Source organism: Caretta caretta, chromosome 9, assembly GCF_965140235.1.
Source record: "Caretta caretta isolate rCarCar2 chromosome 9, rCarCar1.hap1, whole genome shotgun sequence".
Taxonomy (NCBI): domain Eukaryota; kingdom Metazoa; phylum Chordata; order Testudines; family Cheloniidae; genus Caretta; species Caretta caretta.
The window spans coordinates 49,779,509-49,806,167 of record NC_134214.1 but is presented as its reverse complement, the minus strand read 5'-3'; the positions used below and the strand labels follow the sequence as shown (position 1 = coordinate 49,806,167).

The following is a 26,659-nucleotide window of genomic DNA, read 5'->3' as shown; positions in this document are numbered from 1 at the left end:
TCATGACCTACTTGAAGGCGATGATGTTAGGATGCTTCAGCTTCCGCAAGTGCTTGATGTCGGTTTCATTCTGTTCTCTCACTTTCTTGATTGCCACCTCCTCCGCTCGGAATTTGCCTAAGAAGACAGCGCCTTGCGCTCCACTGCCCAACCACTGCAGCTCTGAGATCTCCTCAAAAGGAACTTCCCATGTATCTGGTAATACACAAGCAAGGCACATAGCTTAGAAGATCTCCAAGTTCATGCAGTGCTCTGTTGCAAGGTCATACCGGAGACAGTGACTGTCAACTCCTTTGTCATCTCTTATGACCTTTTCACCAAGTAACTCAGTAACACATTCAAAATCTTTGTGAGCTGCTAATGTGATACAATAAGTTAATATACTTGAGACTTTCACATCTGAGAATTTGGAGAGTGTCCCTTCTTCGGTGAAGTTCAAGGAGGGAGGGAGCGGGGCTGTACAACATTAAACATATAACTATAGACAATCCAAACATTCCGATAAAAGGAAACGTTTAAAATCCACAATGGCCAAAACAAATTGAAGGGTTTTTCTACAGGAAAACCACAGAATCATAGAAGTGTAGGACTGGAACGGACCTCATTAGTCCTCTAGTCCAGTCCCCTCCACTCAAGGCAGGGCTAAGCAATAACTAGACCATTCCTGACAGGTGTTTGTCTAACCTGCTCTTAAAAACCTCTAATGATAGAGATTCTATAACCTCCCTAGGCAATTTGTTCCAGTGTTTAACCACTCTGACAGTTAGGAAGTTTTTCCTGATGTCCAACCTAAACCTCCCTTGCTGCAATTTAAGCTATTGCTTCTTGTCCTACCCTCAGAGGTTAAGTACAACAATTTTTCACACTCCTCCTTGAACAACCTTTAATGTACTTGAAAACTCTTGACATGTTACCTCCTGCCTTCCCCAGTTTTCTCTTCTCCGGACTAAACAAACCCAATTTTTTCAATCTTTCTTCATACATCATGTTTTCTAGACCTTTAATCATTTTTGTTTAAATGGGGTAAAACAGGGCACAGAAGGGAAGGCAATAAATATGGAGCCAACAGTGGGCCGAGTATAAAACAGTGGTGGTCAACCTGCAGCCCATCATGGTAATCTGACTGTGGGCTGCAAGACATTTTGCTGACCACTGACTGTCCGCAGGCACGGCCCGCTGCAGCTCCCAGTGGCCGCAGTTCGCCGTTCCCAGCCAATGGGAGCTGCGGGAAGCAGTGGGCCACAGCGATGTGCAGTCTGCCGCTTCCCATAACTCCCATTGGCTGGGAACAGTGAACTGCAGCCATTGGGAGCGACAGAGGGCTGTGTCTGAGGATGGTCAATGTCAGCAAAATGTCTTGCGGCCCGCGATCAGATTACCCTGATGGGCCACATGTGGCCCGTAGGCTGCAGGTTGCCCACCACTGGTATAAAAACTAAAAACTGTTTAAAAAGACAGCTAAGGTTGCTCAGTGACAACAACTAAGTTATCTAACACATCATTTAGAAAACCCAAGCACTTAAAGCAAGATATGTTAAGTACATCATAAGAGTTACACTGGCCACATAATAAAACACACACATTTTTCTTCAGAACTACAAAGAAATGCATGTTTCCTCACATCACAACTTGAACTTTGCCCCACAGATTCCACTTTGATATCTACTAATTTTATCATCTTGATTTCAATATAAGGTATACATTTTTAACAGTGAAAGTAAGCAAGCATTGGAACAATTGACCAAGTGTTGTGGATTCTCTGTCACTGACCATTTTTAAATTAAGATTGGATGTTTTTTCTAAAAGACGTGTTGCTCTAGGAATTACTTTGGTGAAGTTCTCTGGCCTGTGTAATGCAGGAGTTCAGACTAGATGATCACAATGGTCCCTTCTGGCCTTGGAATCTATGAATCTCTAATTTTTAAAGGCATGAAGTTAAATGGAAAATGTCAGTTAATGTATTTGTTTGAAGTGTTGTAGTCATGTTGGTCCCAGGATATGAGAGACAAAGCGGACAAGACAATATCTTTTATTGGACCAACTTCTGTTGATGGAAAGGACAAGCTTTCAAGCTTCACAGAACTCTTCTTCAGGTCTAGAGAAGGAAACTACAGTGTCAAAGATAAATACAAGTGGGATAGATTGTTAAGCATAAATGGTTCACATGTTGTAAGAGACCACTTAAAATGAAAAGCGCAATTAACACCTCTGGAGTCAAGTAGGAGAATGGTGGGTTAGTAGGAAGCAGCGTATGTTACAAGTTGCTGTAAGTGGCCCCAAAACCAGTGTCTCTGTTAAGTCTATGGTTTTTGGTGTCCAGCAGAGTTATGAATTTAAGTTCCCAGGCTCTTTTGAAGGTGCTGTGCAAATTTCCTTTAAGGATGAGGACTGAGAGGTCAGATATTAAATGATTGCTTTATGAAAAGTATTTGCCCATGAAAGGTATGGTGTGTGACGGGGCAAGGCCAGACGGCTATAGAAAAGTAGTGGGAGATAGATATATTAGCTCCAGGCTAAACAAATCCCTGGTACCAGGATAAGTGAAATAGCAGCTGCTTCAGGTCAATTAAGACACCTGGTGCCAATTAAGAACTTTCCAGAAGGCAGGGAGAATGCTAGGTTGATTCGGACACCTGAAGCCAATCAGGGGCTGGCTGAAACTAGTTAAAAGCCTCCCAGTTAGTCAGGTGGGTGGGTATGTCAGGAGCTGTGGGAGGAAACTGTGCTGTTGGAGAGACTGAGTAGTACACACCATATCAGGCACAAGGAAGGAGGCCCTGAGGTAAGGGTGAAGTGGAGCTTGAGGAAGTGAGGGCTGCTGTGGGGGAAGTAGCCCAGGGAATTATACATGTCATGTTTCTAAAAGGTCAGTTACCATAGCTGATACTATTAGGGTCCCTGGGCTGGAGCCTGGAGTAGAGGGTGGGCCTGGGCTCCCCTCCCCCTTTCCCGTCTGATTAATCACTGAGACTGGGAGACAACAGAGACTGTGCAAGGAAAAATAACTTCTCCTCACCTCCCTCACTGGCTTATGATGAACATGGCTCAGTAGACTGTGACCCTTGTCTCTAGAGAGAGAAGGGTTACATGGAGGGTCACAGTGAGCCTCTGAGGCTAGCGAAATCCACCAGGAAACGTGGGACCCACGGAGGCAAGGACAGAGCTTTGTCACAGGTGTTTTTGTCTTTTATCATTTTTCTGTGTGAGTTCATTCGAAAGCATAGTGATTGTCTCATTTCACCCACATAGTTGTTGTTGTTTGGGCATTTGATGAGGTACATCTTGTAACAGGCATGGATCTTGAAAGGGTATCAAGACGCATGGATCTTGAAAGGGTATTGATCATTGTAGCAGTGGAAAGATGTCTACAAGTTTTGCATCTGTTCTGGCAGAATCTGGTACCACTTTGAATTGGTGAGTCCTGGTCTATGGGGAGCTTGTTTCTGATAAGCCTCATGAGGTTAGGGATGGGGGGGTTGTTTGAAAGCCAGAAGATGGGGTTTCGGAAAGATTTCTATCAAGAAGTGGTCTCCATCAAATATGGGTTGTAACTGTTTGATACCCCATATGGGGTCTAGTGTGGGGTGACAAGTGACAACTAGCAGAGTGTGACTAATGGGATTTTTTCCCCCTGTACTGAAGCAGGTTCTCCTGGGTATCTGGATGGCCTGTTACATTATGAGATCTACTTCTCTGGTGGTTTTAAAACTGCCTTCACCAAACAAGTATGCTCCACCAGAGAAGCAGATTGCATCATAGAATCGGCTGTGTCTGATTTTGGTGGAAAGTTTTTTGCCAAAACCCAAACATCGAAAAACCAAAAAGTTTGATTCAGATATTCTTCCGCAGCACTGCAACAGGGTCTTCTGACCACAGTCTCCTGTATGGGCCAGGTTCCCTAGCCAGACTACATTTTCCATGACACACTATGTCCAAGGATGCATCATCAACACAGGGGGACTATGGCACTTTATGGAAGATACAGTCTGGACAGTTTCCTCTAAAAATTTGGTTTTCTGTTATTCAACAAACAGTTAAAAATTTCCAAGGAACATTTGTAGCCATCATATTTATTCACACACACAGACTCGTAGACTTTAAGGACAAATGGGACCATCGTGATCATTTAGTCCAGCGCTTTTCAAACTGGCAGTCGACACAGAAGAGGGTCACAAGGCTATTATAGGGCATTGTGAGATGGTATGGTATTGCCACTCTTATTTCTGTAATGTTGCTGGCGGCAGCGCTCCTTCAGAGCTGGGGGGGCAGAGAGCGAGGGCTGCTGCCCAGCTCTGAAGGCAGCACTCCTGCCAGCAGCAGTGCAGAAGTAAGGGTGGCCTGGTACAGTATTGCTGTACCCACCCATCCCCAGCTTCCCTTTCCCCCCGGCAGTGTCCTCTACTTGGAAACTTGAAATATGGTAAGCCTACTTTACATTTGTTGAAAGGCTTCAGTGCCTTTGACTGCAGGGATAATGATTACATACTTAACTTGGTGCTCCTATGAGTATGCATAGTAATTTGCTCTCACTTTTGGAGTGTGTGTGTCATCACAGCGTGAAACATTTTCAAAGAGGGGCTCAGCAAAAAAAAGTTTGAGTACCCCTGATCTAGCTGGTTTTCAGCCCAATGCAGGTGACAGAACCTCACCCACCCACTCCTGTAATAGACCCCTAACCTCTGGCTGAGTTACTGAAGTCCTCAAATCATGATTTAAAGACTTCAAGTTACAGAGAGACTGCCATTTACACTTGTTTAAACCTGCAAGTGACCAGTGCCCCATGCTGCAGAGGAAGGTGAAAAACCTTCAGGGTCTCTGCCAATCAGACCAGGGGTAAAGTTTCTTCCTGACCCCAAATACAGCAATTAGTTAGACCCTAGAACACGTGGGCAAGACCCACCAGCCAGACACCTGCGAAAGAATTCTCTGTAGTAACTCAGAGTCCTCCCCATCTAGTGTCCCATCACCAAGCATTGGAGATAATTTCTGCTAGCAGTCACAGATCGGCTACATGTCATTGTAGGGAGTCTCATTATACCCATCCCCTCCATAAACTTATCAAACTCAGTCTTTAAATTAGTTAGGATTTTTGTCCCCACTATTCCCCTTGAAAGGCTGTTCCAGAGCTTCACTCCTCTGATCATTAGAAGCCTTTGTCTAATTTCAAGCCTAAACTTTTGAGGGCCAGTTTATGTCCATTTGTTCTGGTGTCCACAGTGGCACTTAACTTAAATAACTTCTCTCTCTCTCCCTGGTATTTATCCCTTTGATGTATTTATAGAGAACAACCATATCTCCCCTCAGACTTCTTTAGCTTAGGCTAAACAAGCCAAGCTCTTTGAGTCTCCTCTCATAAAATAGGGTTTCCTTTCCTCGGATCTGTTCCAGTTTGAATTCATCTTTTTTAAACATGGGAGACCAGAATTGTGCACAGAATTCCAGATGAGATCTCATCAGTGCCTTGTATAATGGTACTAACGCTGCCCTGTATCTACTGGAAATATCTCACCTGACGCACCCTAAGACTGCATTAGCCTTTTTCACGGCCACATCACACTGGCGGCTCATAGTCATCCTGTGATCAACCAATACACCCAGGTCTTTCTCCTCCTCATCACTTCCAACTGATATGTCCTCAGCCTATAGCAAAAATTCTTGTTATTAGTCCCTAAATGCATGACCTTGGACTTTACACTATTAAATTACATCCCATTTCTATTACTCCAGTTTACAAGGTCATCCAGATCTTCTTGTATGATATTCTGGTCCTCCTCCATATTAGTAATACGTCCCAACTTTGTGTCATCCACAAATTTTATTAGCACAATTCCGCTTTTTGTGTTGAGGTCTTTAATAACAATGTTAAAGAAGATTGATCCCAAGACTGATCCCTGAGGAACTCCATTAGTAACCTCCCTCCAGCCTGACAGTTCACCTTTCAGTATGACCTATTGTAGTCTCCCTTTCAGCCAGTTTCTTATCCGCCTTTCAATTCTCATATTAATCCCCATCTTCTCTTATTTAACTAATCATTTCCCACGTGAAACTGTGCCAAATACCTTACTGAAATCCAGGTAGATTAGATTTACTGCATTTCCTTTGTCTAAAAAACCAGTTATTGTCTCAAAGAAGGAGATCAGGTTGGTCTGGCACGGTCTACCTTTTGTAAAACCACATTGTATTTTATCCCAGTTACCGTTCACCTTAACTACTTTCTCTTTCAAAATTTGTTCCAAGGCCTTGCATACCAACTGAGGTCAAACTAAGGGGTCTGTAGTTTCTCAGATCACCTTTTTTCCCCTTCTTAAAAATAGGAACTATATTAGCAATTCACCATTCACAGGGTTCGATCCCAGAGTTTACAGATTCATTAAAAATCCTTGCTATTGGGCTTGCAATTTCATTTAATATTTCCTTTAATATTCTTGGATGAAAATGATCCAAACCCACCCCCGATTTCGTCCCATTAGGCTGTTTGAGTTTGACTTCCACCTCAGATGTACTAATTTCTACCTCAAAATCCTAGTTCCCATTAGCCACCCTGCCACTACCCTAAGCTCTTCATTAGCCTTATTAAAAACTGAGGCAAAGTATTTGTTTAGGTGTTGGGTCATGCCTAGATTATCTTTAATCTCCACCCCACGCTCAGTGCTTAGCGGTCCCACTTCTTCTTTCCTTGTTTTCTTTTTATTTATATGGCTGTAGAACCTTTTACTATTGGTTTTGATTCCCTTTTGCAAAGTCCCACTCTGCTTGGCTTTTAGCTATCCTCACTTTATCCCTACACTTTCTGACCTCCAAGAGGTCTTTCCTTGCTCATCCATCCCATCTTCCATTCCTTGTAGGCTCTTTCAATCACCTGTTTGAGATGTTTGCTCATCCAGATGGGTTTGCAACACTTCCCCATGAATTTTTCTCCCTTGCTTGGGATGCAGGCTTCAGGTAGTTTCTGCAACTTTGATAAAATAATTCCAAGACTCCTACACATTCAGATCCTTGAGTTCTTCGGTCCAGTCCACTTCCCTAACCAGTTCCCTTAATTTTTTTTACGTTAACCCTTTTGAAATCAAGGACCCTAGTTGTAGATCTATTTTTGTTTAGCCTTCCATTTAGTTCAAAGTGAATTAGCTCATGATCACTTGAACCAAAGTTGTCCCCTACAACCATTTCTTCCATGAGGTCCTCACTACTCACCAATACCAAATCTAAAAGGGAATGCTTGACCCTTGTTGAGTCAGTGACTATTTGGTGAAGAAATCTGTCAGCTATCACATCCAGTAAAATCGGTGCCCTACTATTATTAGCAGCACTTGTCCTCCAAGCTATATCTGGGAAGTTAAAGTCTCCCATAATCACACAATTCCCAGTAGTATTTATTTCATTAAAAACATTAATGAGGTCTCTATCCATATCCAAATCAGATCCTGGGGGTCTGCAGAATACGTCAAATACTATCCCTAGGGAACCTCTAGTAGCTTTCTTTCCCAAAGTGATTTTGGCCCAAACAGGCTCTGTCTTACCCATTCAATCACTTCTAATTTCTTTACAGTCTACCTCATCATTAATATACAATGCTACGCCACCACCTTTGCCTTTATTTCCGTCTTTCCTGCACAGCACACATCCTTCAATACCTGTACTCCAGTCATGACTACTATTCCACCATATTTCTGTTATCCGTATAATATCTGGTTTCACTTCCTGCACCAGTAGTTCGAGTTCCTCCATTTTGTTATCCAGGCTCATTGCATTGGTGTACAAAAATCTTAATTGTTGCTGCTTGGCTTCACCCACATTCCTTACAATAGAATTGCCCTCCAGGCGGGGCTGTATGGCCTTGCGGTCCATTGGGGTGTGTGGGCCACGGTAGGGGGACTGGGTCCTCCCTGCTCCACCGGATCCCAGATCAGGGCCCTGTCAGTGGTGAGTGTCTGCCACTGGGTCAGCGGGGATCTGTCTGCAACACGTTGACCATCATCAGGACAATGGCTAGTCCTCCTTTGGGCTATTTCCTACCTACCATGTTACTTCCGGTGGCAGTCTGCACACCTTTGGGGTCTCTGGGTTCCTTGGCCAGTGCAACTCCCTGTAGCTCAGACCTCCCTGGGGCATCCACAGGTAGCTGGGCATCTGCTTGGGTCTTGGCGCCTCTGGCTTCCGCAGGCCAGGGCGTCAGTGGCTCCTGGTCAGGAGCCAGCAAGGAGCATCCTTCCTCTCCAGCGGTCAGCCCAGACTGAGCTGGGCTGCTCCCTCTTATACTGGTGCTACACCTAGAGCATGCCCAGTAGGGATGTGGGGGCGTGGCTTCCTCTGCCCACAGTGAGGAGTTAACCTTTCCCAGTCCAGTGCGAGGTGTGTTCACCCCGTCACACCTCCCTATTTCAAATGACAACTTGTTCTAATCTGTCTTTTTCCTTTCCCAAAGCTGGGGACAGGTTATACTTTTAAAGATATACTATATGTAGGCCTTACGCTCATAACCTCATTAACACATTAACAATTTTCATTAATATCCATAATTTTTGGCAATCCATTTGTTCTCATGCCACCTCTTTCTGTCCTGCTCTTTTGTATCAGAATTAAAGGATGCAGGGTATAACAACTGTCCACAAATATATGAAAAGTGTAAACACCAAGATCACAGAAAAATTGTTCAGCGTGGTAGGGAGGGGAGGTAAAAGGGAGCGAAAAGTTAAATGTTGAAAGTCTTCCTGACAACAAGATGTACGAGGCAGTGGAATATTCTCACAGGGAAGTGATGGAAGCCCCAATGTTTCAGATATTTAGTACCAGACTGGACACAACACTAGCTAATACATTCAGCACGGGAAAATCCTGCATTAAGATTGTATGGTGGAAGGTGTGTGAGCAGTTCCAACTATTCCTCCACTGTACCTTACCTTGCATTTGTCAACATTATTTTTAATCAGCCATGTGCTGCCCAATCACCTAACTTGATTACGTTCCTTAGGTTCCCCATAGATTTCTCTAGTCCTGTGTGACGGGGTTGGGTCTCACCACTGCAGCGCCTCCCATTGGTACCTCTGGGAATTAGCTCAGTCCACGTGGAGCACCCTCCACTGGTGGTGTCCCGTCCGTCTCTCACCCTCCGTTGGTGTCTGGACCCATGTTGCTCCCTTCTCGTAGCATTCTCTTCAGGACATTGCCCCCTAGTCCATGCTCACCCCCTTCCAGGGAAGGGGGGAGGTTTAACAGCAGTCTTTTCGCTTCACCCCAGCTGCAGTGGCCAACCAATCCCCAAAGTCTAACCCCTTCTATCAGGGGTAGCGTGCAGTCCATTATGGCCACTTCTAACGGCCAGGTGTAGGACAAGGGGGAAAGGGGGACTCAGGCCCGCCCTCTACTCTGGGTCCCAGCCCAGTGACCCTCTGGCGGCAGCCTCCCTGCCCTCCTTCACTCCCCTTGTCCGCCTCTCCTCCCTGGGCTGCTTCCCCCTTCGGCCCCCTTGCACCTTGTGGGCCCTTCTATTAGGGCCTGCAGCCTGCCAGGTATGGGGCTGGAGCTTTCCTCAGCTCCCGCAAGCCTGCCCAGCACTGCGCTGTCCTGGGTGCTGGTCTCCTTTGCTCAGGAGACAGACCTTCTCCCTTGAAGGTCTGGGAGAGACTCCCCGCCTCTCGCCTGGGCAGCCTTTATATAGAGCCTAGCCTGGCCCTGATTGGCTCCCTGCAGGCCCTCTCTGATTGGCTGGCTGACCGCGCAGCCGCTCTGGCTTGCTGTAGCCCAGTCTGGCCCCCCTGGGAGTGGGGCACCGCCCCACCACATCCCGACTAATTTAAATAATTGTCTCAACTTCGAAGTCCGCCACTTCCCAGTTCAGGGGATGGAGTAGATCATGTAAAAGTAGTCTTTTCCAGCTCTAGCTTATACAATTCTGCGCTTGCGGTTCACTATGGAGTGACTGTTTTCTGTGCAACTCTGTATGTTAGGTATGAGAGAATGTCAGACAAATGGTCATGTGGAAAGCTGGGAAAGGGATTTCATTTGTTTTAGCATCCTCACACACTTCACTTTAAAAGAAATGAAGGGAAGAAGAAATGCACTGGGAGCATTTCTGTGGCACAGGCTTACCTTGTTGCTGCAGTTTGTAGTCAGTGGAGTATGCTTTCCCTATGATGTTCCATACAGGCCTCAAACAGCCAAAAAGTCCCTCAAGAAACCCACTGCTCCCACTCCCGGATCTGCTGAACTGAATTTTAATGTCATCTGTCCCACTGTTCTCTCCATCCATCGTGTTACTGTTGCCCTGAGGCACAGCTGTTTCTGCTTCATCCTGTTCTCTCAACTGCAGCACACTGTTCTCAAATTGGTCCCTAGAGTCCTCGCTGATGCTGGTCAACACTGCTGTGGTGACTGGACTGCCCACATTTTCTATTAGATCTGCCTGAAGTAAGCCCTTCTCTCGCACATCCTCTATGATCTCAGGTGAAGGATGGTTTCCAGTGGGTGCATGATCACCATGTATCCCACTGAAGTCTTTGTCTTCATTGAAAGTCTTGGTGATCAAGTTTGTAGAGGAAGGCCAGCTCAGGTGCTCCTGAGGACTGGCCATGGTGCCGTGCATGTGCATGAAGCAGGTAGTCCGATACGGTGCTTAGAGAACTAATGATACACAATTCAGATGCAACAAATGGCCCCAGCACCTGGAATGAGAGAAAATGGGATAAGAAATATTTTTTTCTTTTCTTAATCACTACTATATGGTATTTCTGTTTTGTGCTCTTTTCTGGAGAAGATCTGATAATGAGTTTAACTAGAAAACTGGAGGCCCAATGATATTTGGTAAATGATTATTGAAATTTACAAATGACAACATTTGTTCCCTTTGACATTTAACTCAGTGCACATCATCAATGGGATGGTCCTTGTTATTTCTCCTCTGGGTTACCCACCATGACTCTTTTTTGGAAAACTCAGATAACTGGCAATGGCTGACCCATGAGAGTCTTCTTACAGGAAAGACCTGTGTGCACTATGTTACCACCAGGGCCAGTACCCCTCTGCACAGACACCAGACTGTTCTAAGTGGACCCAACTGCAAGGTCTCACGTGTTTCCACGTCAACTCTGTCTGGGTAAAGATTCTGGCTACGCAGGACAGACCCTTTGTCTGAGCCCTTCCCTTAGGATGATCCAGCCACCCCAGACCTCAAAACCAGTGTCTCAGACCTCCTGAGCCCCCCAGTCGCTTACATGCATTCCTTCAGAGTTCCACCTTGATGTGGTCACTCTGGCTTCTAGTTTGGCCCCTTCAGGGACAATGGGACAGGACATTAAAGAACACAGGGGTAGCAAACAAATTTCTTGACCACAGTCACTTTACTCTTGACAGCATCAAGAGTTAAAGATCTCTTCAAACACAACAAAAGTCCAGAGACACAGCCTCCCTTAGTCTGATCTATGTCCCTTCTGTGAGTCCAAGGTTTGTCAGCATTTCAGGCTGGGTACAGTCCCTTCTGTGTTCTCTCTCCTGCTAATGTGGTGACAGTCAGCCCTCTGCTCAGAGCAGCACACCCTCTTTTAAAGAGTCTCCCTCTCCTTGCCATGTGCTCCCCTGGAGTGCTCCAGCCTAGGGGTCAGTAGGAAGGGGAGCAAACACTGATTGTTCCATGGAGGTGGGGTAGTAATAAAGAGCCATTCCAGAATTATAGGCCCCCATTGCTCTGTGATGGCTTCTCAGTGCTGGTGTCAAGCACCTTTCCTGAAGAGGGAAGTAACTGGGAATGCAATTCATTAACCTTGGCTGGGCTAGGCTAGACAAGACATGAGTTCAGCACATAATACAAAATGGAGTTCCCCCTTTTATACAGACATATCCCACCATCACACACTAGTCAGAGACAAAATGCTTATTCCACTCCCACTGCTCTGAGGGCACAAGCCAAATCTCATTGAAATTAATGGAAAGACTCCCCTTGACTTCAATATGTCAACAGGAGATTTTTCATTAAAAAGCCAGAAAAGTTTCCCTAGGCAAAGAACAAAGGTCCTGAAGTCTGAAAACAGCCACCAAAAGGAAGAAATGGAGGAGGTTGGAGACCACAGAACCTCAATGGAAGGTGCTGGGTGTTCCGTACTTTTGAAAATTAGACTACTTAATTCAGGTGACTAAATATGGTATTAGACAGCTAACATCAGGAGGATGTTTGAAAATCGTCACCCCGAGCTTGTGTTCTATCCCTCTTTGAGGGAGCAGTACATTGCATAGATAAAATAATAAGACCACCACCGGGGGAAGTCCAAAAGCCTGAGGTTTTTTTTGGTATCATTCATCTCTTTCTCTGAATACACATACAGTTTTATATATAAAGCACACACTAAAATGATGCTATTAAGGTTATAAAGTCAAGTACTTGAAAGTAACAAAAATAGTATGTAATCATGTAACTAAAGACTATCAATGCATGAGCACAGGAGGCCGAATTAAGATTGCACAGGCAACCTGAATTCTGGGATTTCCTAACTTTTGAGTGCTTGACTTTGCAACCTAAACAACATTCTTTTAAAAAGTGTATGTCATTTCCTAGGGTCTTTTAAAGGAAAAAAGTATGTAAATTATATTTGTTGCACCTCTAACAACCCCATCATGCATCATCATCAGGGTTTGAACTCTGGACAGCACAGCCTGCGCTATAGGACTAACTACATTCACTCACAGCAGGTTATCATCCGGGGGTGGGGAGGATTGGCCATTGGGGCTTGTTGGGGAGATGGACAGGAAGAGTCCATCTCATTTTCTCTCCCTCCCAGAGGGGCTGCTCCCAAGCTTTCCAGCACAGTGCGCTGGGCGATGGTTGCAGGAGCATGGTCATGACCTTAGATGAGCTCATATTTAGTTGGAATTTTGGCAGACTCCCAACATTTTATTGACAATGCAAGCAAGAGAAAGGAAAATTAAAATTTTCAATAGGTCATCTTTCATTCAAGCCTGAACAGAATTTTATGAGACAAACTAAGGGCACTTCCTCTGGCTCCAAGGCTTTCTCCTGACCAAATTCCAAAAGCTTGCTGCAAACAATGGAGATATTAGAGCTTCTAAAAATAAAATACAAATCTCCAGAATCTTTTATACTGGAAAATAACCTCAACTTAGGGGTTGCTTCCCCAATAATGAGGCCTGATCTAAAAGATCAGACAAGGGATTAAAGAAAAGCAGGCTCTCAACAAAAGTGGCTCAAAAGTTTACTCAAACAGCTAAAGGAGATTGCATAAAAGATTAAATGAGACATACATGATGCCAAAATTATATTATTGCTACATAATTAGAGTAATAAACTGGTTAATAAAAATGGTCATTAAAACTCAGTAGTGTTACACTGACTTTTGGCTTTAAATCAAATGTAATGAGAAGGATCAAAGTCCTCTATAACACAGGACATAGAACTTCCCCAAAATCATTCCTAGAGTAGATATTTTTAGAAAAACATCCAATCTTAATTTAAAAGTAGTCAGTGATGGAAAATCTACCACAACCCTTGGTAAATTGTTCCAATGGTTAATTATCCTCACCATTAAAAAATTACACCTTATTTCCAATCTGAATTTGTCCAGTTTCCACTTCTAGCCATTGGATCTTGGTATACCTTTGTCTGCTAGGTTGAAGAGCCCATTATTAAATATTTGTTCCCCATGTAGACATTTACAGGCTCTAATCAAGTCTCCCCTTAACCTCTGCTTTGTTAAACTAAACAGATTGAGCTCCTTGAGTCTATCACTCTCTTCTCTCAATCCTCTCCAATTTATCAACGTCCTTCTTGAATTGTGGCCATCAGAAGTGATTGCTGAATTCAAGCATGGCAAATACAGAGGTAAAATAACCTCTCTGCTCCTATTTGAGATTCCCCTGTTTATGCATCCAAGGATTGTATTAGCCGTTTTGGCCACAGCATAACCTTGGGAGCTCACATTCAGCTGATTATCCACCATGACCCCCAAATCTTTTTCAGTCACTGCTTCCCAGAATAGAATCCTTCATCCTGTAAGTATAGCCTGTGTTCTTTGTTCCTAGATGTATATATTTATATTTCATAGAATCATAGAATATCAGGGTTGGAAGGGACCTCAGGAGGTCATCTAGTCCAACCCCCTGCTCAAAGCAGGATCAATCCCCAATTTTTGCCCCAGACCCCTAAATGGCCCCCTCAGGGATTGAACTCACAACCCCGAGTTTAACGGGCCAATGCTCAAACCACTGAGCTATCCTTCCCCCATAGAAAAACACATATTGTTTTCTTGCACCCAGTTTACCAAACAATCCAGTTTGCTTTGAATCAGTGGCCTGTCCTCTTCATTGTTTATTACTCCCCCAATTTTTGTGTCATCTGCAAAATTTTATCAATGATGAATTTATGCTTTCTTCCAGGTTGTTAATAAAAAGGTTAAATAGTGCAGGGCCAACAACCAATCTCTGTGTGCCCCTACTAGAAACACACCAATTCTATGATGATTCCCAGATTACAATTACATTTTGAGACCTATCAGTTGCTGGGATTCCCTCTGAGACCTTTTCCACTCTGCTTATCCAGAACACCTCATCCAGTTCTGGGAGAACACTTTATCCTTGAATCCAAAAACTTGGTTTGAATCGGGATTGTCAACAGGGGAGGGGCTGGGGGCTAGCCTCCCGGGCCGGGAGCTCAAGGACCAGGCAGAACAGTCCCGTAGGCTGGATGTGGCCTGTGGGCCGTAGTTTACCCACCTCTGTTGTAGGGAGTCCAAATTTGCTGCCCTGGGCTACTTCCTACCAGTGTCTGTTCATTTTGGGGCGTGGCAACTCTAGTCCAATTAGTTGGGTGGCCTGCTTCCCATAGGGTCCTCTCACGGGTCGTGAGCAGCACCTTGTCACAGACTCAGTCTCCTTTGGACTGGGCAGCTGCAAGTTGGTCATGCTGAGCCCTACAACAACCCTGGGCTTTGCCCATTCAGTAGCCTCCATAGCTGAAGGCTCTTAGGTCTCCTCCACAGTCTCCCATGGCTGGGGTGACAGTGCTTCCTTCCAGGTGGCTGCCTTGGCGGGCAGGTTAGTGATCCTTCCCCTCACATAGAGAGGCGGCTAGCTCCTGTCATAGCTCCACCAGTCAGCCCCAAAATGAGCCAGGCTCTCTCCTTTTCTCCACTCTACAGGCCTGGAATTGGCTGCAGGTATAATGGGGCAGGGCTAGCTGGCAGTTTCTCTGCTTCATTGTAGACCTATTTTTAATTTTAAATATTAAAGATCTTAATGGATTTATTGTAAATGCCCAGAAAAATCAAACCTGTCCTTAAAGAGCAAGTGCTATAATTTTGGGGAGAATACGCTATATTCTTCCTATGTAACAAAGTAGCTGAATCCCTGCTGTATGACTAAAATTCAACTCAATCTTAACTGTGAAACTGCAATGGCGCTTTCATAAAAGGTAAATTAAAGGTATTAAAATGTATACCTTATTCCTACACCAGAAGTATACTAATGCTGTTGAGCAATCCAGTAATAATCTGTGTGTCAGGAGGAGAAACAGAGGATTTGGCCCAGAATGATTAAAAAAGACGGCATTCTGTTAAAGGACTTCTTTAGCAAGGAACCACATTCACATCTTTAGAGTCACTGACATTAAGATATAAGGTAGAACAAATACTACTTTGATTTAGCCAGGGTTAAGATCTGAAGACTTACGTGTTTAGGTAGAGGAGGGTAAAGAAAATGTACAACATACTGGGCTACACTGCTAAAAACAATATAACAGTCTCTGCAAACACTTAGAACCTGATTTTACAGCCAATCATACCATCATTGGTTAAGGTATTCTGAAAAATTCTAATAGGCAACCTGCTCAGGGGGTGTTCTGTTTTTCAAGCTTAATAATGCCTCTGCAGAAACAGTCTTCAAGTCAAAAGTTCTTAGATGTATGTGTATGCACAAAGGATTATGCATGTATTTAAGCTATGCAGACTTCACTGAATGCTACTGCAGCAGCATGTTGCAAGGCAAAACCTCGGATTTGAGCTAAGCTGTTTTGATCAGCTCATGCTTATTCCTGCAGCTAAGAAAAAAGGTATTTTAAATCTACAATGGAACTTCTGAAGCAAAGTATAATTTTTGTATGATCACAAGCTGCTGTAAATTATTCTCAGTCACATGGAAAACAGTCTTCCATCCACACCATTACAATTTAGCTCCCTGAATGAAGGAAACAGGAAGTGCATCTTTGTTTATGGAAGAGCCAGACCTGACATCCCTGATATCTCAGCACATTAGACAGCCTTTAGCTGCAGTTTAAAAGCATTAGAAAAGGCAGTTCATCAAGAAGGGAATAAAAGAGCAGCTGAATCAGTCTCATAACTCACATTTGGGAAAAACCCAGAAAATTCAGAGGAAATTCCCCCTAGCTAAATAGCCAAATTCCATCTCTGCTCTTGGTGGCTTCCATCTCATAAATGAGCTTCTCACACATATACAGAGAGACACATTAACAGCAGCCACACACACGCACACAGCCTACTGAAGCCAAACATCTGAGGGTTTGGCATGACAACAGCACTCAAAAGTAATGATCTGTTCTGAATGGACAACTCAGTCAGGTAAATGCCGTCTGTGACCGTAATGAATGCTCTGCCTTTGTGGCGATGGCTACACTGCATAGTAAGCTTGTGTCTGTGGGACCCAGGCTTCCAGATTTGGTGTTTTTAAGCCCGTACTTAAACATCCACATCGCACTGTAAGCATGGGCCACCCAACACTGCTGACATCTCCATACTGCATGATGCAGACTCAAGTCAGACCTTCTGTTTCTGGTGGCATAGAATCATAGAATATCAGGGTTGGAAGGGACCCCTGAAGGTCATCTAGTCCAACCCCCTGCTCGAAGCAGGACCAATTCCCAGTTAAATCATCCCAGCCAGGGCTTTGTCAAGCCTGACCTTAAAAACCTCTAAGGAAGGAGATTCTACCACCTCCCTAGGTAACGCATTCCAGTGTTTCACCACCCTCTTAGTGAAAAAGTTTTTCCTAATATCCAATCTAAACCTCCCCCACTGCAACTTGAGACCATTATGCATACCCCAGCTTATCCCATGGTTCCATCCTAGAACCCATACCAGCTATTGCCACTCTAGGGCTTGGTTCATAGTGGACTGTAGGACACCTTGTGTGTCCATACTCCATGAGCCCACTGATACATCCAGCTGAGCCATTTTCAGATATGCATGCTTCCAGCAGCAAGAGTCATCAACATAGATTCCGACCTGGTGGAAGAAAACTTCTCCAGCTCACTGGGTCAGTCCTATTTTAGGAATCAGGCAGAGCATCTGTGAGACACTGGCAAACCTTTTGGCAGAGATTTTTCAGTTGATGCAATTTTAGACTTGGCTTTGGTAAGGCCATCATAGAAGGGTTGGTTGTAGGAATAACTTTGGATTGAGCGATCACAAGTTGATTCAGTTTAAATTAAATGGAAGGATAATCAACTATGGGTTTTGAGTTCAAAAGGGCAGACTTTGGGAAATAAAGGGAATTAGTTAAAGTCAATTGGACTGAAAAGCTTAAGGATTTATGGGGAAAAGGTTTGGAATTTCTGGAGAATAGCTAATGTCCTACCTATATATAAGAGGGGGGGAAAAGTGATCTGGGCAATTACAGACCGGTTAGTCTGACCTCAGTAGTATGCAAGGTTTTGGAACAAAAATAACTAAATTCACAGAGCTAAAGGAGCTGGAATGCAACATGGATTTATCAAAAGTAGATCATGCCAGACTAACCTAATTTCTTTCTTAGGGAAAATAACTGATCTTTTAGATAAGTGAAGTGTAGTATCTCTAATATTCTTGGACTTCAGTAAAGCATTTGGAACGGAACCACATGGGAAATTATCAGTTAGAGAAGATGGGGATCAGTACACAAATTGGAAAGTGGATAACAAACTGGCTAAAGGGGAGAAGGCAACAGGTTGTGTTGAAAGCTGAACTATCAGACTGGAGAGAGGTTACTAGTGGAGCTCCTCAAAGATCAGGGTCTTGGGACTAATCTTCATCAATACAGAGGAGGATCCGAATGTTATACAGGAAGAGCTATAAGACTGGAGTGATAGAAATGGGATAAAATAGTACAACTTGCAAGGTCATGCACTTTGTTGGGTCGCCCTCAAAGTTATATAAGTATGATAGAATTATAATTATGCAGTAGTAGAAATAAAGATAGACAAAAGAGTATATAGGTATTGTAAAAAGGTATGAACATCAGTTCCATGCTGTTGAATTTCACTCTATAACAAATGCAAGACCAAAGTGCTAATTATTTCGGGCTGGTACAGGACAAAGAGTCTGTGTTGGAAAGTGATAAGAACTTTGAGGAAACAATGCTGTTCTTTAAAACACCACCCTGATGCTCTTCCCCCTTGGGGGCCCCTTGTCATGCCTATGTAAATCTTGGTATCCAAAGAGGGAAAAATAGATAGTGGGATAAAACTTGTTAAATGAATCAAGAGTCATAGATTGTGTTGTTAAGTAAAAGAATGATGAGTGCATGGAACTGAGAGCCTAAATCAGGGAAATAATTGGTTAGTAAATGGTGCCAGCCTAATCCTAAGAATTTCAACCTTGATATCGATAGGCCGAAGAATATGCAAAATAGAGATAACTGGATGACCCCAGAGGGGTGAACTGGATTCCACCCAAAACGAAGAACAAGAAGATAACACCTAGCCATCATGGAGCCATCATGGATGTACCACCTGCTGATTGATGGTCATCTCAGTTGTAAATTCAGCATGATGAAGCAACTTCCATAGACTTGTATTGAACCAGAGACCTATAAAAATAGGGTCCAGGGACTGTGTTCTTTGAGTCTGGTTCTACGACCACCCTCCAGGAGCATCGGATGCGCATCTGACAACAACTTGGCTCCACTCTCGTGTCCAGGTCACCTGGCCAGTGACTTGGCACGAGCAACATCTAGGCTGGTAACTATAACAACCTTTATGTAGAACCTGTGTGTGAATGTCTGTGTGTGTGAATGGATCTATATAGAAATTGCATATAGGAATATTTTGTTGTATTTACAATAAACGTGGCAATTTGCCTTGTCTCTCTTACACTAATAAAAAGGATACCAACAGGATCTTGTAACAACTTTGGGTCTAAAAATAAGAATTTCTGCTACAAGCTAAGGGTCATCAGTTGCAAGCAACAGAGGAGGAGAGACACCTGGTTGTGGGGATCAATCACGGGGTGACTGTGAGCCACCAATGTGATGTGACTGTGAAAAAGATAAATGCGATCCTAGGATGTACCAGGCAAGGCATTTCCAGGAGAGAAAGGGAAGTATTAACGCCTTTGTACAAGGCACTGGTAATACTCATTTGAAATAATGTGTCCTAGTCACCCATGTTCAAGAAAGAATCATTCAAACTGGAAGAGGTGCAGAGAAGAGCTATTAGGATGATAAGGGGAATGGAGGGCTTATCTTATGAGAAGAGACTAGAAGAGCTTGGCTTGTTTAGTCTTGCAAAAAGAAGGCAGAGAAGGGATATGATTGCTTTCTATAAATGGAGGGGAGAGGGATAGGGAATATCAGGGAGGGTGAAGAGCCATTTAAGCTAAAGGACAATGTTGGCACAAGAACAAATGGATATAAACTGGCTATGAACAAATTCTGGCTGGAAATCAGAAGGTTTCCAACCACCAAAGGAGTAAGGCTCTGGAACAGCCTCCCTACAGGAGTTGTAGGGGCAAACAACTTAATTTTCAGAAAGAGCTGGACAAATTTATGAGTGGGACACTATGACAGCATTGCTTGGGATGCTCTTCCTGTTAATGTCTTATGTTCCTAAAAGCTCAGGTTTCAGGGATTCAGCTAGCCATCTGCAAGAGGTAGGAAGGGATTCTTCCCACAGTGTTTTGGGGTTTTTTTTTTTGGGGGGGGGGGAGGGGGGTCTTCTTCCTCTGAACCATCAGGAATGGCCCTGGCTGGAGATGGGACATTGGATAGGGTAGGCCAGATTCCAAAGTTGGCATGGAACACTCTCTCTCTCTCAGGTGCTTGGCTGACTGGTTCTTGCTTACATGCTCAGGGTCTAACTCAGGAGTGGGCAAACTTTTTGGCCCAAGGGCCACATCCGGGTTGCAAAATGGTATGGAGGGCTGGGTAGGGAAGGCTGTGACTCCGCAAACAGCCTGGCCCCCCACCCACTATCCGCCCCCGCCCACTTCCTGCCCCGACTGCCTCCCCTCAGAACCCCCAACCCATCCAACCCTCCCTGCTCCTTGTCCCCTGACCACCCCCTCCCGGGACCCCGTCTCTAACTTCCACCCCCATCCAACCCCACCTGCTCCCTGTCCCCTGACTGCCCCGACCCCTATCCACACCCCCACCCCCCTGACAGGCCCCCCTGCCCCATCCAACCCCCACCCCACTCCTTGTCTCCTGACTGCCCCCTCCCGGGACCCCCATCCCTATCCACCCCCCCAAACTCCCTGTCTCCTGATAAAGCCAAAGGTAGTAGACATAAGTGTTCCTGAAATTACTGCTGACTTTGAGAGAATGGGCTTTCCAGACTGCTCAGCGGCCACTGATGGGACTCATATGCCTAGTTTGCTCTCCACAAGGAGCACATGAGAATATAAACCACAAATGGTAGTACTCCATTGTTATGCAGGCCCTTGTCAACCACAATGGCAGATGCATGGACACGAATGTGGGATCACTGGCAAGGGGCATGATGCCAGGGTGTTCCAGAGATCAGGATTTTACCTTTGTGGACAAGCTGGGACACTATTTCCACCAAATAACAGTTATAAATGGAATCCCTCTCCCCACTGTTGTTCTAGGGGACCTTGCATACCCCATTTTTCCATGACTTTTGAAACCCTATCCTGTTCACAGAAGCCCTGGTAAAAGAAGGTTCATACTATACACTTAGCAGCTGTACAATGGTGGTTGAATATGCATTTGGAAGATTGAAATATCATTGGCGCTGCCTTCACAACCTTTTGGATGCCAGTCTGCAATGTTGTGGCCTGTTGTGCTGTGCACAGTGTCTGTGGGGACAAGGAAAAATCTTTTTACTAAGAGTGGACTCACACACAGCCAGAAAGTGCATCTGTTACCAGGGCTGGATTCACATGCACAGTGGAAATCAGGGATGCTTCACGCACCCACATGATAGGTTTACATGGTCCTATGCACTGGGAGAGGCGGGGGGCCTGAAATGCTATTTGTAATTATTCTGGTTTTGGGTGTGGAGCAGCTCTGGAAGAATTTTAATTTGGTTTGTAAACACTTTAATGTACCACTACACATAGTGTATTGCTCACTGTGCTGAAATGTATGGAAATGTTTTATGCTTATGGATTACTATGACATTGCATTTTAAAAAAAAATCTTTCGTGAGGCCAGCCATGTACTTGAACCCACAACTTATGGGGTACTGTGATGAAGTTCTACTTCATTACATATAATAAAATTTGCTAAAGAAGCTATGTGTGCAAATTTAATATTTATTTTAAACATGAAAGAAAAGTGTAAAACCCAGACATGCAGACCAGCTGCCATCCAAACATACAACACAATATCCAAACGGTGCAAAAAACAGTGAACAGTGCATGTTTCCAAATAAGACTGACAGCTGTTTCTGGGTGTCTCCTGTTCCTCTGTTCTCCTTGACCTTTCCAGTGTATTTTGCACATGCAGGCTGCAACTGGACTGGAAAGGAGGAAAACACAGGGTACATTTAAACATTCCCTTTAATAGTATTCATTGGCTATGAGATGGTCCAGCCAACCCCTGAACTGTCCAAAGTCTATATAGTCTGCAAGACATGATAACGTGGAGGGGACTCAGGACATAGGGATGGAGCAGGAAGTGAATGTGGGAGTGGAGCGGATGCTGCAACCTACACTCTGGTGGCCACAAGCATAAGCAAATGTTCAAACAGCTCCTTCTGCTGCGGTCTCCTTTCCTTCCTCAACCTGAGGTAATGCTCCAAGAACTGTGCCACCAATCGCTCCTCATGCTATGCATCCTCTCTCTCTCTTTCCACCTTTCTTGCATCCTTATCTTTCTGGTACTCAATCTGGTCCTTCTGTTAAAGTCTGCTGACCGGTTTTATCGAGAATCTCTCCCATCAACACATCTTGAACTCTTTCTCCCTGCATGTAGTTGGAGGCATCTACTCCCCCAAGCTCCTGGGTCCGTGCACTTGCCCTACAGAGGTGAAATGGCCTTGAAAGGAAAATGGAAGAACACATTATCATCTGACCATGATAAAAAAAATTACATTTCTACTCTTTCAAGGGAGCTGCTTTACTTCAAGGTCAAAAGACTACACATTTTAATCAATGGGCTTTATTTTATTCACACAAAATAGCGGCTACTCCAGATGGAGCAGCACCAAAAGCCATCACACATAAGGGTAAGATACACATACAAAAATTCAGTTACAATGATTTATAAATCCTCACTACTTTTCCCAGGGGAAGAGGAGGTTGTCACTAGCTATGGATTTTACAATCCTTTCAGGCAGGGCAAGCTCTGGAGGACATTGATATTCTAGAGGTCCCTAGGTGGAAGTATGAACTTCTTTTCCAGGCCAGTGGAGGACAGCCATTCGTGGGCTAAGGAGATTTTAAAGCATCTGGTGACTGACTAGCAGGCATCCAAATGGAGGGGACTTATGAACTACAGAGGTGGCCCTAATAAGTATGCCCTGCTCCAGAAGGTAAGCAATGGCCCAGAGTTCCTAACTCCATGAGAGATTTGCTTTCTTCAACAAGCAGCAATGGGTGAAAATCCATGCTAAAAATCGACAAGATGCTGATGTAGCATAAAGGTGTAGTACAGCCTCCTTGTAAGCACCCTGCATTCATTGACAGACCTGACTGACTGCCAGCCATGGGGACTCCTAACACAGATATGCACCCACCATGCACTGTAATTTGGATTTAGCTAGCTATGGACCAAACACAGACTCCGGTTTCATTTGGTCTCATTATAGCCAACTTTTTTTTTACTCAGTTAACCGGCGATCTGAAAGAGTGCAGGTACAGCTGATTTATAAGGTGCCGCAGTATTAGCAGGCAGGTGTATGTGAGGCTCCTCATTGTAGTGCCCCAAGCCATATTTCGATCAATTAGTGAATAACTAGTAAAAATATCGTAACACCTTAGCTGTGTTTTCTCAGCTCCCAGTGTCCATTCTGAATCCCATGTGGTGGCTGGGGAGGGAGGAGGGCACTACAGAAATGATGCGGGTTCCACCCTGAACAGAAGCACACTATAAACCCGGCTTGTATTAATAACTCAATATGGCTATAAGCCAGAAATCCCTCTCATCCATATGTTAACAACAAAAATGGCATCAGAAACTTACCAGCCTCTTCTGCTGGTTCCACTGCAGGCTGTCCCCCAGGACCACTCTGCTCCTCTGAATACAGACCCAGGGTGCGCTGCACTCACCTCAGCACCTGGGCCACTTCTTGCCCATCATCCCTCAGTGCCTGTGACTGGGGGGTTATAAGAGTCACATCCCTGCTCAGCAGACTGTTGTGCACAGAGTGGGCCCTGTGCTTGCAGAAGTTCCCAGGAGGCAGTTGAATTCCTTGTAAAAATGGCAGGAAGATGGGGAGTTTCCAGAGGTGCTGTTAGCATCCTTGACTTTGTGGCAGTCCGTCTTGAGCTGATTGATTCGCTCTCTCCATTGATAGCTGGTTGAATCGATTCCCAAAGCCATGAGCCACTCAAATGTAGCTTTGCAGACATAATCATTTCTTGTGCTCTTGCTAAAGTTGAACCTCTTGCTTGCCTCAAACCAGAGGTTAACCAGAATCCGGCTGTTCCTCTGACTAGCTAGCAGCACACTTGATCGAGGACTTCTTGTTAGTGCTGGGATGACCTTAACCCTTATGTGTGCGAGCCAACTGTGTTTCCAGTTGAGCAGTCCAAGTGGAAGTGAAGGGTTAAATGCCAAGCAGTGGTATTTGAACCAGAAGGTTTGCTTCCAGTTCCTGGGAACTGAGTGGGCCTGATACAGCTCCCACTGTACTTAATGAGACTCTTTCCATTCACTTTAATGGGAGTTAGATTGGGTCCTAAATCACCTACTAATGCAAGCATCTTTTACAGGGAGCAGTTTGTGAAATACAAAGTAGAACCACACCACACTACACTACACATATATATGCCCCCCCTGTCACTTCCTGGGTATTTTTGAAACTGTTAAAATTGTACTTTTTTTTTCCCCCACCAGGACTTTGCATTCCCATTGTCCTACAACCGCATAACTCAATGCTATAGAAAACAAATGATGTTGCATAATGATTTTTACACTTACTATGGTCCTAAAATACAACCAACAGAAATATCATCTTCTAAAATATCTCTTTGGGAGAAGGGGTCATCTCTGATGACAGAAGAATGTTTGTTCCTGTTTCATACCACTTCCTGCTTTTGGAAGCTGGGTTGGACCAAAATTTAGGACTGACCATTAGTCTCTTTCTCTCCCTTGTCTACTCATCTTTTCTCAGCTGTCTCCGTATTATGAAAAACCCTTTAATTCCCTAGCATGGACTTGGATATGCTGCTGGCTCTACTACTTTCCCCCTTTCTCTCCCACCCTACAGAAATTTGCCCTTTTCCCCTCAAAACCTGATTTAAGACCAAGAGTACTGAATGCAAAAAAAAGTTATTGCATCGTTTAAATGGAAATAGTTTACAACCACAAAAGCCAGAAAACATTCACAGACGCTACTACATCAACATTAACTGTCCCAGGGTGGTGCTGTTGCATTAAGACGTGTGATCATGTAATGAGACTCCAGCACTAGCCAATGGGATATACTTTTTAGCAGTTTCCCTGCCTGTAATAACTGTGATGAACACTATATCTTCCTCACAGAGGAATTGTAAGGATTAATTCATGTCTGTCAGGGCTTTGAAGATGGACAGCACTATAAAATGCTATTATTTTCAGGAACCCCAATGAATGAATCAAGGAATCTGAATTCAGTTTGATCTCTTTTGACCCATTTGATATAATTTTATATTTTAATTTCCATGGAAGAGAAGTCTAGGCAGTCACAAGCCTGCCACGTCCCTTTGGGTGCATAGTTATTTTCTACATGCTTTGAAAGACAGAACGATGCATGGATTCCCTCCTCCCCAACACACCCTTTCTTGCTTTTGAACTTTAATACCTACATGATACAAGAGCTACTCTTTGGGAGTATATATTTACTCTATAGTTTCACTGGGGAAAAAGAGAGATGAGACATTTAATTGAAATGCTGTCTAATAAGAACCAAACTTTTAAAGAGGCCTCCAACTATTAGTTCAGGGGAAAAGCCCCAGTTCACAGGGATCCAATCGTCCTGGTGTGCACGTAACTTTCACTGAGTTTAGTGGGAGCTGCACAGGTGAATTTCCAGAAAGATCAGGCCACAGGTATACATGGCAGCTGCGCATGAAAATTTGAGTATTTACATGTCTGCTTTTTGGGTGTATGCAAATGTGGGTTTTTAGAGGTGCAAATTAGTGACACTCAAAACTGTAGACCCCAATGTAGAGTCTCTCTTGAAAATCTGGCCAGGGTGTTTTACTGATCTTGCAATAATCCATCATTGATTCATTAAGAGGCATAAGTTAATGACAGCAGGGACTTAAAACAAAACATCTTTTTCAGGTTCCTGTCAGAGGCCTGCACTGGGAATCAGGAGACCTGGTTTTTAAACTCCTGGTTCAGCCACTGAACTGCTGTGAGACCTTGATCAAGTCATTTCACTACAGTTTCTCTATGGCAATGAAATGAGGATAAATACACTTCTCTCATATGTAACTTGCTTTGAGATCTGTCAACAAAGAGCACTATAAGAGGTGCATTTATTATAAATAAACATCCAGAGAACCAGAAAGGGCGAGAAACTCATCTCTATTTTCTCACAGCTCATGCATTAAGTATATATTTTCTCTTGTGGAATATTAAGTCAATCTATGTGTAAGCAGGGTCCAAATGCGCTCTCCTCTGACATCTAGTGATGAGCCAGGGGGAGGAGAGGGGAGACGAGAAGACTTCAGGAGCAGACTGTTTGCATAAAACACGCCCACTCTGGTTAGGTGCACAGCAGATGGAGCTGCTTTGCCCAAATGATCAAGTTTGGCTGGTTTGGGGTTACAAATCACTAGCATTGAAAGCAAAGGGGTAACGAAACATTGTTATCCCATTTTACGAGTAAAGGGCAGCAGAACTGTGCTTAGCATGCTCTGACTGAGGGGGTCACCCGAAGCTGGACCTCATTTGCTAAGCAGGAGGTAGGGATGCCAAATGCCAGTGAAGATGAGAGTGCTTGATGACAGATATACCTATGTGATGATGTGGACTCTCCTTAAAGAGTCCCAAACACCATTTGACCTGCCCCTCTCCAGCATTTAAAGAGAGAGCTGATTAGACTCAGTTGAGAGCCCTTGTTTCTGTTTGGTAATTCCTGGAGCTGACATCACCGCTGAGCGGGTCTAGGGGCTAAGCTTACACCTTGTGTACAGACAGTGTTGCTGTGAAAGCCAACACAGAAACTGCCCTGTCAGTGAGGTTCCCCATGACCTGCTGAAATCACTCAGAGCTGATATCACAAAGAGCTGCTTTACGTGGCGGAATCTCAGAACTTGACATTGGCGGGGGGGGG

At 44.3% G+C, this 26,659-nt stretch overlaps 1 protein-coding gene across 8 annotated transcripts in view; it reads right to left on the bottom strand.

Moving 5' to 3' along the window:
* Positions 1 to 26,659, bottom strand: part of MAP3K13 (mitogen-activated protein kinase kinase kinase 13) — a 147,281-nt gene that overhangs the window by 48,515 nt on the left and 72,107 nt on the right. For all 8 annotated transcript variants that reach the window (XM_048863738.2, XM_048863735.2, XM_075132281.1 and 5 more), the window contains 2 exons: positions 10,090 to 10,661; positions 12 to 195 (listed from right to left, as the gene is read on the bottom strand). In XM_048863738.2, coding sequence (XP_048719695.1) covers positions 12 to 195; positions 10,090 to 10,588 — 683 coding nt within the window. In that variant the 5' untranslated portion in view covers positions 10,589 to 10,661. The remainder of the gene's footprint in view (positions 1 to 11; positions 196 to 10,089; positions 10,662 to 26,659) is intronic.